General features: G+C 42.1%; 1 protein-coding gene across 3 annotated transcripts in view; it reads left to right on the top strand.

The window, feature by feature from the left end:
* Anks1a (ankyrin repeat and sterile alpha motif domain containing 1A) overlaps positions 1-12,706 on the top strand; it is a 100,121-nt gene that overhangs the window by 9,787 nt on the left and 77,628 nt on the right. For all 3 annotated transcript variants that reach the window (XM_013029641.1, XM_013029642.1, XM_013029640.1), the window contains 6 exons: positions 2,539-2,835; positions 3,966-4,041; positions 4,350-4,451; positions 4,548-4,649; positions 6,179-6,375; positions 8,824-8,916. In XM_013029641.1, coding sequence (XP_012885095.1) covers positions 2,539-2,835; positions 3,966-4,041; positions 4,350-4,451; positions 4,548-4,649; positions 6,179-6,375; positions 8,824-8,916 — 867 coding nt within the window. The remainder of the gene's footprint in view (positions 1-2,538; positions 2,836-3,965; positions 4,042-4,349; positions 4,452-4,547; positions 4,650-6,178; positions 6,376-8,823; positions 8,917-12,706) is intronic.

Below are 12,706 nucleotides of genomic sequence, written 5' to 3'. Positions count from 1 at the left end.
GGTGCTATCCCTGAGCTACCACTTGAGCCACAGTGCCACTTCTGGTTTTCTGATGGTTACTTGGAGATAAAAGTCTCACATGGACTTTCCTGCCTAATCTGGCTTTGAACCATGATCCTCAGATCTCAGCCTCCTGACTGGCTAGGATTACAGGCATGAGCCACTAGTACCCAGCTTTAATGATTTCTTAACCCAACAGTTGTCAAGCTCAAAGAGCAGACTTAACCTCAAGAGAGTTATAAGTACTAAACATATCTAGCAAGAGTGAAATACACTTAGGTACTTTCTATACAAATATGGCCATAACTTTTTGCATATGTGGTTGGACCATTATTAACATGAGGCAAGGAATTGTTCAGTAATGATCAAGATTTTGCCTTTAAAGAGGCATCTTTGTGACACCCACCTTTATTCTTGTAAAAACAAAGCAAAACAAAACAGAAAAAAACAGTGTGTGTTGGGGGGAGGGGAGAGGTAGAGTAGGTGCTAGACACTGAACCCAACCCATGCCTGTTAAGCATGTGCTCTAACCCTGAGCCTGGACTTTGCTCCCAACCTTTGTATTTTATTCTCACTGAATAGAATTTTATATTTCTTCAGTTCCTAATGTCATACTGTTTACAGAATCAAGGACAGATTATTCTGGATGTTGGGAGACAACTTGGATGTGAAAGAAACAGTACTATTTGCCTCTGAGTAAACAAGTTTTTCTGGATTGGAGTTTTAATAAGAATAAGCCGACTCCTTGGCCCTTGCTGTCATGCTAATCTTGAGATGTAAAACCCAGAGGATACGCTTAAGATTCTTTGGGCTGCCACTCTGCCCCAGAGTTCTACAAAGCTCCTGTGAGTCCTGTTGCTGTAGCAGTGTGATTTTCATCTGGAGAGTGAGAACTGACAGCTCTGGGTTTGCTCAGGAAATGAGCATTCCAAGTGGCTCTCCAGTTGGTTTGTTTGGCATAGGGAGCCCCAAGTCTTTGCTTTCTGCCCAACAGTTGCCCTTCCTTCAGACTTCTAGGTTGACATAGAACTCATTCATGGGGCCCAGGGTGTCACAGGAGGCAGTTGCTAGTAGGCTGGGTACGGTAGCCATGGAAGGCTGCGCTTTCTTATCAGCTGCTGTTCCTGAGCTGTGCTGGAGCTCAGTGCCCCTCCCTCTGCATCTTTGTTTTATTTATTTGTGTGCCTTTCTCTTTGCATGTGCTCTTGCTGCTCTCTTTTCTGACCTCTTTTTCATTTAAAATGTCTTCGCTGTGATTTTGCCCTCTTGGGGCCTTGCTCCCAGCAGCTCTGGATCTTTCTGGTACACTTGGTATAGCTGGAAAAAATGATGCAGTCAAATGCCAGATCAAAAGCGGATGGAATTGCGTGCATGTTTGGGTAATTCCTAATACACTACTTTAATGTCATTAATTGAATTAAACAATGGTAGCAGTACTTGATTTTTACCTCTTGACCACTGAGAAGTGCACAATATTAGCATGATGGACAGCCTCCCACTTAAGCTTTGTTTCCCCAAAATGGCAGAAGCCTCTTGGAGAAATTTGGGGATTTCAAAATCTTGTGGGAGGATTATTTTCATTGGGGCTTCTCAACAAGGAGAGAAAGAAACATAATTAAAATTGCTAATGTTTTGCTTCTGATAGCTGAAAAAGCCCAAATATTTTTTCCTGTTACATCAAGACCGCATGTTTAGTTTTAAACAAAATTGTCACTAGAAGGTTACGAGTTATGAATCTGAATTAATGTCAGTGTTACATTTTAATATTTTGCACCTCTCATAATCAAACATTCCAGGTCTAATTGTACCCTTCTTACCTAAGAAGTGCTTTCCTGTGTGGGCTTTTGTTTTAGTGGAGTAGATACTGCATGTATTGATTGGTAAAGGCTCCTAGAGTGTTGGTGCTAGGCACAGGGGCAGGGGCCATGTCCCTTCACAACTGAACCAGTGCCTTGCTCCACTGGAAATGGCTGTTGGCTGATACCTTGAGAGTGGTGCTTTTTTAGTACTTAACTCTGTTATTTCCATTGTTTGCTGATTGATTTGCATGCAAGAAGTTACACAGATGACCAAACCCCTCACCTTAAAAAAAAAAAAATTGTGTGAAAGGCAGAGGATAGCTGACAATTCCAGAATCAAAAGCGCAAGGTTGAAAATGCATAAACTGTAAAAACCAACTGAAGTTTAAAATGAAACAATGGCAGTGATATGATTAGTATTCAAATGCACTGGGGCTTTTACAAAATGCCTGCCACATTCACTCTCCCTGCAGTTTCGAAATGTAGCCTTCACAGCATGAGGGACTACAGATGTTTGGGGGACGACCACTCCCCTCTGGAAGGAAATGGGGAAGCAGTGGCTGAAGGGAAGGATCAGGCTTTCCCCAAGAGTATGCATGGGTTCTGACTTGTATTAGTCTCCAGGTTATTGCTGCAATTTTTCTCATTTAAATTTCAGTGGTTTTTATGTGTGATTATGCTGGCCAGGTACTGGTCTGTCTGTCACCTTTCTGATGCCATGCACTTGTTAACCCTTCAGAACAATGACAACGAGACAGCCCTACATTGTGCCGCCCAGTATGGCCACACTGAGGTGGTGAAGGTGCTCTTAGAGGAGCTCACTGACCCCACCATGCGCAACAACAAGTTTGAGACACCTTTGGACCTGGCAGCACTCTACGGGAGGCTAGAGGTGGTGAAGATGCTTCTCAACGCGCACCCCAATCTCCTGAGCTGCAACACAAAGAAGCACACCCCTCTGCACCTGGCAGCAAGGAACGGTCACAAGGCTGTGGTCCAGGTCCTCCTGGATGCTGGCATGGATAGCAACTACCAGGTAGCAGGGCGGATGCTTCTCCCAGGTGCAGGGGATTTAGCTATTTTGGAAAAAGCGAAAAAGCAACATGCTGCTGTGCTCTTAGTATTTAGCACATTTCACATCATGTTTCAGGTTCTTCCATTTATTGAATTGTTTTTATGTGCTACTTTAGAGACAAATGAGCTTCCAGTGAGTCTGTTGTTTTTATTTTTTTCCTTTTCAGGGAATGATATCTAGTCTTTTAACCCTGAAAAGACATACTATGGCCTATCTTTTAAAATCATTTTCTCCCTGACATATATGTTGCTATGGCCACCAATCTTTGCTGTGATGCTGCTAAGATGACAGCATCTGCCTCCCTTGCTCACCTTCCCCATTCAGGGGATGGTTCATTAAGCATCACATTGACCAATCCACATTTGTTGATGTTTTCGTTTGTTTGCATTTTTTTGTGCTGGTCCTGGTGCTTGAACTCAGGGCTTAGGCGCTTTCCCTGGGCTTCTTTTACTCAAAGCTACCACTCTACCACTTGAGCCACAGCCATACTTCTTCTGGCTCTTTGGTAGTTTAGTGAAGATAATGGTCTTAGACTTTACTGGGCTGCCTTTGCACTACAGTCCTCAGGTATCAGCCTGCTGAATAACTAGGATTACAGATGTGAGCCACTCAAGACCAGCTATAATTGCCTTTTAATAAGATCTTGATTCAGTTCCTCTCCTTCCCTTTCCTCTTTCTCCTCTCCTTCCCCTTTTCCTTTTTCCCTGTCCCCTGTCCCTTTCTCTTTTCCTCTTTCCCCTTTCTCCTTTTCCCTTTCCTTTCCATATTTGAAATGCTCTTCTTCCCTTTTGTTTTCTAATTCCTTCTATCCAGGAAGGTAGAGGAAGAAGTTTTAGGAAATTTCCCTGCTCAAGTAGCTCCAAGAATAATTGTCATTCACATTTGTCCTGCTGGTGGCACACAAATAAATGGCATTTGTGTATGTGCCATGATTGTGGTTTTAGAACCCACATAAGAACAGTTGGAAGGATAATGACTGAGGGCTTTGTGTAGTTTATTTCCTGTCCCTTCTTACCTATGTCCCATTTGTCCCATGAGGCCATGCCAAACTGTTCTGATGACATCCTGCTGCGCTCTCATTTGCTTTCCAGACGGAGATGGGCAGTGCTTTGCATGCGGCTGCTTTGTTTGGCAAGACCGATGTGGTGCAAATCCTGCTGGCTGCAGGTGAGAGGTCTGCAGCGCTCTGTCTACATGGCATGCTAGGGATGGGGTTGTTTCTCCCCAGCCTCCCCAGAGGGAGGAAGTTTTTGCTAGCTGCATTTGAACTCCATCTGTGTGTGTGTGTCTGTGTGTGCGTACACACGCTGGTTGATTAGGAATGTATGAACTGCTCCTAAATAGCTGGATTAAATTTGACTGTGGATGAAAAGTATTGGTTGTGCTTTTTGGGAGCTTTAGTTGTCCTGGAATTTGACCTTCAAAGCTGGCTTAAAGAAGCTCACTCCCTTGGACTACCTGGTATGTCTTTCTAGGAATTGATGTCAACATAAAAGACAACCATGGACGGACTGCCCTTGACACTGTGCAGGAACTGCCCTCTCAAAAGAGCCAGCAGATAGCAGCACTTATTAAAGGTACCAGTACATCTCATCATCTGGGTAACCAGGGATGTACTAATCAGACGAAGGCAATTGTGTTTTATGCAGCTTCTTTTTGTTCTTTTCATATAGATCACATGACTGGAAAAAGAAGTACGAAAGAAATAGATAAAGCCTCCACACTCCAGCCGTCTCTCCTCCCTAGTATTGACTCCGCTGCACAGAAGTCTCAGGGTGAGGCAACTTTCTCTGCCAGTCAAGGGACATCCTGCTTGAGAAGAGCTGACTATTCTTAGGCGCAATGGAAAAATCTTCATTCAAATAATTTCAGGGGGGTTGTGAGTACTTAACAGATTTATATTCAGTTAATTTTTTAAACTACTATATGAAGTTCTATTGGACATATCTTAGGTCTTCAATTGTGGGTGTCTTCTTTCCTATTTAATTTTGATCTCTACTTTTACAGTTGGTTCTGGACTGTGTAAGTATCCTTTTACAGTTGGCTCTGGGCTGTGTAGGATCTTCTGAGGTCTCAGTGAACCCTTCCTATTCTATTATACATTGTGTATAGTTGACCAACAGTGTATACTATTGTATATACTGATTGTATAGCTGATTTTGGTAGTAGATCATTTGGCTAACTAATGTAGTCTGGTTGCATCATCAGCCAGATTCCCTTTTCAGATTTACTGACCATCATTTTGGGTCTTGTGATGAGTGACAAAGACAAAACAAAGCAAAAGTGACATCGTCCCCTACATGAAAAATCATAAAAGAAGGCTAGAGAAACTGAACAAAGTTAGAAATGGAAAAGGAATGGGCTGGGAAGGTGGCTCAGTGGTAGAAGGCTTGCCTTGCATGCCTGAGGCCCTGGGTTCGATTCCTCAGCACCACATAAGCAAAAAGAAAAAAGCCAGAAGTGATGCTGTGGCTCAAATGGTAGAGTGCTAGCCTTGAGCTGAAGAGCTGAGGGACAGCGCCCAGGCCCAGAGTTCAGGCCCCACGACCAGACCCAAAAAAAGAAATGGAAAAGGGAAAGGAACCTTCCAGAGGAAAGCAGAAGTAGAGGGTTAATGGTCTCTGACCTGTGCTGTGGATTCCTGGTCTTCCTCATCCTTGACCTCGTAGTTTTCTAATAGTGGATTAACCATTCACTGAACTCCTAGCTTTCAAGAGGTTTACATTTGTATTTTGACTATTTACAAGCCACCAGAGATGTTCTGAGGTTGGTATTGGTCTAGCAAGTGAGTCAGCTACATAGTGCCTCCTCTCAAAGAGGCTTTGCTCTCCTCTATTTTGCCTGAGCACATGGAGACTGTGTAAAGAATGTAAATAATTACTCACGTTTTCCACTTATACTTCACTACATTTTATGGGCTATGTTTATTTGGAATTTCGTAAAGGTCTTAAGAGGAATCCCTGATAGATTTCGGGTGGAGGTTGTTTTTAGTTTGTTTTTCTTATTTTTTTCTGATATGGGGGATTAAACCCAGGTCTGCGTACATGCTAAGCAAGAGGTCTACTAGTGAGCTGTATCCCTTCATGTTGAATTAGAGAAAAACCAGTTTAGATGTGAGGGTATAAAAAGCAGCCCTCTATATGTATGTATTTATGTATTCTTGTTGCTAGAACTAAGTAATCGTTTTTTCTGCTCTTAGTGTTTGTCAAGTTCAGATTGCTAAAGAGGCTTTGGGTTGGTGCAGTGGTTAGAAAGCGTGATGGCACCCCTTTTTATTGACTCTGCCTTCCAACCTTCTCTTCAGGTGATGTGGAGAAGGCAGTGACTGAGCTGATCATTGATTTTGACACAAATGCTGAAGAAGAGGGTCCCTATGAGACCCTGTACAATGCTGTCTCCTGCCATTCCTTAGACAGCACAGCCAGCGGGCGATCATCTGACCGAGACTCCGTGAATAAGGAGGCTGAGGCTGCAGGAGCCAGGACTGCTGGGATGAGGCCTGTATGTGGCTAGGAGTTGAACCTGTCTGAGAGCTGTGTGGGGCACTGGGAAGAAATGTGGGAAACGTGGTACCTGCTGGCATCTCAGACACCTGGAGTCCATGTGTTTGGCTTTCCACTAGGCTCTGCCATGTCACTCTTGCTCAGTATGGAAAAACTATATAGATCACATTGAACTAGAATTTGATTTTTCTAATTTCAATAGAAACAGTTGTGTCTTTCCATTTCTTAACTAACCTAAGGCAAATTAAAAGCATTCCTGTTTAGCTTTAGTGTTGCTTCTACCTAGAGTTATGCTGTATGTGGTCTCCTCTCTAAGGAGCAGAAATGAACTGATGTGAACTAAAGAACTGTGAGTTCTCGTCTGCTCTGAGCGCATGCTCACCTTCCATTTTCCTGGAGAAATTATCCATGTGGATTTGGGCAGATTCTGTAGTCAGGGGTATGTCAAGGCTTAATCAGACTTCCATTTATGTTTTAGACATTAGATTTATTAGTTTGTTATTTATTAGTCCTGTTTTATCTAATTATAACAGCCTCAGCCTTGAAATTATAAGATGTGATCAGCCCTCATCCTATCCTCTCATTTCCTCTATTCTTAAGTTCCATCTTCTTTTCTTGTTGCTTTCACTTCTAGTTTTGTACTTGGTTCTCAACACTCTTGATTCTTCCCTTTTCTCCTAGAGTTATACTGTGAGCCAAGGCCTGAATCTCTGTCCCTCTAGTCCTTCTACATTTCCAGGCATCATAACTGAGGCTTTAGGCATTGCCCATTGGCTCAACTGCACGTTGCTCCAACAGGATTCCAGTGCTACCTCTTGAGATCTTTTTTCTTCCTGTTGTAGAAGTTGGCCTTCCCTTTTAGTCAAGTCTAACATAGGATCATTTTGATACTTTTTTGGCTACTAGATAATCCTTGGTCTTTCCAGTTGTGCATTTGGAGTAGCCTGATATTTCTTGGAATGTTGGGTTTTGGGGTATTCTTACTCTGTTCTGAAGTAGTCTCATGGCATTTCAATGTAGATCTCTGTAAGCCTTTCAGTCTTGTGGCTTATCAGTCTTATCGAGGACTGAGACAACTTGGAAGTGGAGGAAATAGGTACATGCCCTGAACACCACTAGCATTGTGCTTCTGTAGACTAAGCTAGTTGTTTTTACTTCTTTGGTTGTAAGCACAAGTACATTAATTAAATCCAGGTGTGGAGGCTTTGCTCTAACTAGTGCTCATTACAGGTGATGACCATTAGGGGGAGCTGGAACCCTTGTAAGAAGCAGCCCAGGACTATTTGCAGTAGCTGAGTAATGCAGTTCCCATGATGGATTCACAGGCACACATCTCTTTTGTTTCATCCTGCCCTAGAACCTAGCCTCCCCTCGTTGGCTAAATAGAAACTGATGTTTTGTTTTTGTTTTGAGATAGGGTTTCACTATATAGCATAGGCTGGCCTTGAACTTTTGGGCTCAAATGATTCTCCTGGCTCAGCTTCCCACATAACTGGGACTATAGCCTGACTATCTCACTTGGCTAAGAGATTCGTTTGAGCTTTTGCTAAAGGTAGGGATAGACTGATGGCCATAACATTGAAGTTTGAACAAGAATTTGTGTTTTCTCTTAGATCACTTTTCTCATTACTCAATAGCCTTGGCTTTAGAACTATTTCACTTTTCATCTGGAGTTCTTTCTTTTTAGAGTATAGTGAAAATTGAGCCTTAACTGAAGTTTTATATACGAGTAATAGGAAGGACATTTTCTAACAAAGCAGTTACAAGTTTTCAGTGTTAGTGTTTCTCCTTGTGGTCTAGGGTATGAAAGAAGTTCTTTATGATCTTTGCTTCTATCACCAAAATCTGTAGAACATGCTAATAGACTGCATGTGTGCACAGGATTATTCTCTGTTGAGAAACCAAACTTTAATTTTAGTCTCTTGAGGAGATATGGGGAACTTTTTTTTCCTGCCAAGGGACATTTGGATATTTATAACATCATCTACAGACCATGTGTAATCATCGGTACAGGCACTGGGGCCACAAGCAGCTGACAAAATGTGCCTGTCCTGTGATGTTTCAAGTGCTTTCATGGACCTTAGGTGCCCCAGGCCAGACAGTCTTACCCCTGCTCTAGAGGGAGTTCTTTGCATTATTCCTTTCCATTTCAAATGGCTAAAATAAGAACAAATAAAAAAAGTTAGATACTTGGGGGGAAAAAGAGAGAGAGAGAGAGATGGTGAATTTTTTTTTTGTTTTTGGTCTAGTCGTGGGTCCTGAACTCTGTCCCTCAGCTCTTCAGCTCAAGGCTAGCACTCTACCACTTGAGCCACAGCACCACTTCCGGTTTTTTTCTTTTTTGCTTATGTGGTGCTGAGGAATCGAACCCAGGGCTTCATGCATGCAAGGCAAGCGCTCTACCACTGAGCCACCTTCCCAGCTCTTTTTTTTTTCTTTTCTACAGAGGGAACGTCCACCGCCTCCAGCCAAGCCACCACCTGACGAAGAAGAGGAAGACCACCTCAATAAGAAGTATTTCCCCTCAACAGCTTCTGAGGTAGAGTTGAGGGTTTATTCCCATCTCTGACATAGGAGTTTGTTGGAAAGTGAATCCATGTGTGCTTAAAGAAGGCTTTTGCTTTCTCATTTTTTTTTCTTCTTTACTGTTGAACTCAAGGCCGTACCAGGCAACCACTCTACCACTGAGCTATATCTACAGCCCATTTTCTCATCAACCTTTTGCTCACTAAGTTTGTATTGTGTAGATCAGTAAATTGGATCAAGACCTCTCAAACTCAGCCAAAAGTATGAAAAGAATTTTAATGTACTTCTCCCACCAGTAGGCTAAGTATATAGATCCGGCATACTACATGGAAAGTATGATTCGAACAGTTTAAGCATTCTCTTCTATGCCTGTACTGTCTTTTGGTACAAAAGGTAGTGTCCCTACTCAAACTACCATCTAGACAATGCCACATGAACAAGCCTTGGTAGTTCAATCCCAACACCACTTTTGTTTTTGCATTCTACGTGTTCATTTCACATGAAGATTCTGCTAGTCAAAATGAATTAAGTCATGACAACCCAATTAGAAAAAAAAAATAGGAGTTGTGTAGGAGGGGCAGGCAGGGAAATCAAAGGCTATTTGAAAAGACTAGTCAGATAAGTTAAAAGAACTGTTTTTGGTTGTTTGAGACTGGAAATCAAACTTGGTATCTAAGCCTTGTTTTCAGCTCATTCACTGGTGCTTTACAACATAGTTATACCTCCAACCCCATAAAAATGGTTTTAATAAAGAAATATTATAGGGCAAATAACTCAGTCTTTAACTTACATATATGAAGAAAATTATGTTTTCTTTGATGTTTCATTTTCAATGTTTCTTTTTTATAAATACATACTTTTTATTGTAAAGATACTGTACAGAGGGGTTATAGTTACATGAGCAAGGTAATGAATCCATTTCCTATTGAGCATTGTTATTCCCTCCTTTGTTTTTCCCCTACCATCCATTTCCTCCCCACCTCCCCAGATTATCCCTTCCCCCCCCTCCTCTCCAGCAATGTTGTAAAGTTCATTTTCAACATAGTGTCTTGTACATCTCATTGTTACAATGGGTCATCCTGTATCCTTATTTCAGCATTTTGTTATTTCCCTTCCCCTCCCCAAATTAGAAAAATGTATATACAAGATGCAGGACATGGTTCAACATGTTTCTTTAGACATTTCCTACCATCCAGAGAATACATTTATTGAATATTCAAAATAATGTATAAGTTTAAAGCTGGAGGTGTGACTTAAGTGGTACTTGCCTAGGAAGCCCAAAAACCTAAGTTCAAACCCCAGTACAGCTGGAACAACAATAGCAACAATTAAAAGAAATAAAAACAAATCCATTAAAATCAGTATTAAAGATAGAGGAGGAATTCTGTTAGGTACAAATTTTCTCCTTATTTTTCTCTCCCTTACTTGAAAAATACTTATTAGCACGTCAGCTAAGGGTCTTTAGAATTGCGCCCTCTTATTGCTGCCTCTGGGTAATAGTACATTGTTAGTTGCTCAAGGACATGCGGTATTTTTGTGTATGCAGAGGTCTGTTTCATTGCTTCCTTTTTTACAGGGAGAATCCTGAGAGTATAGAGTCTCTTCAGTAGGTCTCCATAAATGTCTGGTACCACCTTTGGGACAGAGACGTCAATGAAAATTAAGGATAGGGGCAAGACTCCCAAAGAAATACTAGGTTACCAGGACTTTTATTCTCCTAAGACTTTCTAAAGCATCCTTCAAGAGGTGACAGGGTATGAGGGGATCACCATCTTCTTTACAGTAGGAGAATCAGTGTGAGATTTCTCTTCTAGAACATGTTTCTGAATAGCCAGCATAGCTAACAGCCAGCTGAATAGACCAGTTGGTATTTGGAAGACCGAGAGAACCTGAATTTGCTTACTTACTGACTATAGGAACGGGATACAGAGAGCCTATAGCCCGAGTTAATAGTTTAAAATGATCCAGGTATGTTTTATGTCTCTATCATGGTCTGAATGAGAAAGACTTCTTCAAAAGTGGGATTTATTAGTTTATTTATTTTTGCTCTGTAGTCTTAACTGTCTTTACTTCTTATAGCCCTGAGTTTTAAAACTGTAATCCCAGCTACTTAGGAGATGAGATCTGAGGATTGCAGTTTTGAGGGCAACCTGGGCAGAAAAGTTTGTGAGACTGAGCTGTGATGAACCTCCACAAAGGTTAAAAGTGGAGCTTTGACTCAAATGGTAAAGTGTTAACCCTGAGGCGGGGGTGGGAGGGAATTAAGGGACAGTGCTCAGGATCTGAGTTTGGCACCCCCCCAAAAAAAATCACACACAACCCCTCCCCCCAAAACTTCATGTCCCAAGAGATTCTGTTACATGAAACTTTAGGATTTTTTGTTGCGTATTGTTGTTATTATTGTTTGTTTATTCGTGTGGTGCTGGGGTTTATACCCAAGGCCTCATGAATGCTGGGCATGTGCTTTGTTACTAAGCCAGATCCTTAGCTCCAACTTTGGTTTTGTATTTGGCAGTCATCTGCTCCAGTGTTTTATGCCCTGAATGTTAAATTCCCGAGGCACTTGTCATTGTGAGATAACTCATAGAAGCCTTTAAGGAAGCTAAAATCCATCTGTGTTTGGTTTTAACAGTACCTGTCAGAGTGTGTGTGTGTGTGTGTGTGTGTGTGTGTGTGTACACACACGCGCACACATACCCTCATGCACGCCCCCACACTCATAACACAAACGTGGTTGAAATGTTTTTTGCCCCCAAGGAAGGGGCTGTCAGCTGCCTGGGATGACTGGTCTTTGTGCTAAGTTTCTGTGGGGGTTGCAGCTGCTATGGTATCTTCCAGAAGGCCGCCCACACTCCAACTGGACATTCCATTGGGCACAATTAGGTAGATGGTGGCTGCTCATACCTTTTTTTTTTTTTCCATTGCTTTCTACATGGCAAAAAATGTATTTTTTTCCAGCTTTGATTTATTGCCAGGCCTGGAGGAAAGGGAAAAGGAGATTAAGGAGTAATTTAGTAAAGAGCACAATCCTTTCTGTTGAAAATCAGTTGTTGCCATATTCACTGACATAGCTTCTTTGGTGAGAGCCAGGATGGTTTGCAGAAAAGTAGTTTATTGTTTCATTGTGGGATTTTTTTTATCCCTTTGCTGGTAGAGGCCAGCCTCAAGAGGAAAAGAGCACCCTTCTTTATTGTCTGGTAGGAGTGAAGGGGCTGTCAGCTGGAGGAGGAAAATGTTCTAAAATGGAAAAAAGCAATATAGTTCAGAACCCAGGGAACTGTATTTTCTGACCATGGCTCTGCCTTGAACTCACTGTAACTTGGGACTTAGTGTGTTATCTGCGAGCAATAGGGCTGGAGGTTTAAGGTCCCTTCTAGCTGCTTTGATGATTTTGGTGCAGTTGTCCAGCACAGAGCCAGGTACACAGTGAATGCAGGCCCATGGGCTTCATTGTCCAGCTGGAAATCCTCTGTCCTGTCCTGCTTGAGAAGAAAAGATATAGGTCACACTGTCAGTTACTTCTTACAGAAGCAGCCTGAGGCTTTATGAGGGCTCTTACTAAGACATAACATGCAAGGAATCAGATTTCCAGGGCCCAGCCTAAGTCTTGGCTATGGTGGAATAAGCCTACACAACACAAATTCCTGTCTGTAAAGCCTGTGGTATTAAGTTGACACAGTGTGAACTTCTTAATGGCTCCTCTTTGTTCCTGTACTTGTATTTCTATGAAAGGCTAGGAATAGTAATAAAGGCAAATGGCTCATTGTAGTGAACCAGCTTTTAGTTTCCAGGTGCTTGCAGTT

The sequence above is a fragment of the Dipodomys ordii genome, unplaced genomic scaffold, assembly GCF_000151885.1.
Source record: "Dipodomys ordii isolate 6190 unplaced genomic scaffold, Dord_2.0 Scaffold120, whole genome shotgun sequence".
NCBI classification, from domain to species: domain Eukaryota; kingdom Metazoa; phylum Chordata; class Mammalia; order Rodentia; family Heteromyidae; genus Dipodomys; species Dipodomys ordii.
The sequence above is the reverse complement of the archived record's forward strand: the minus strand, read 5'-3'. Positions and strand labels throughout refer to the sequence as shown.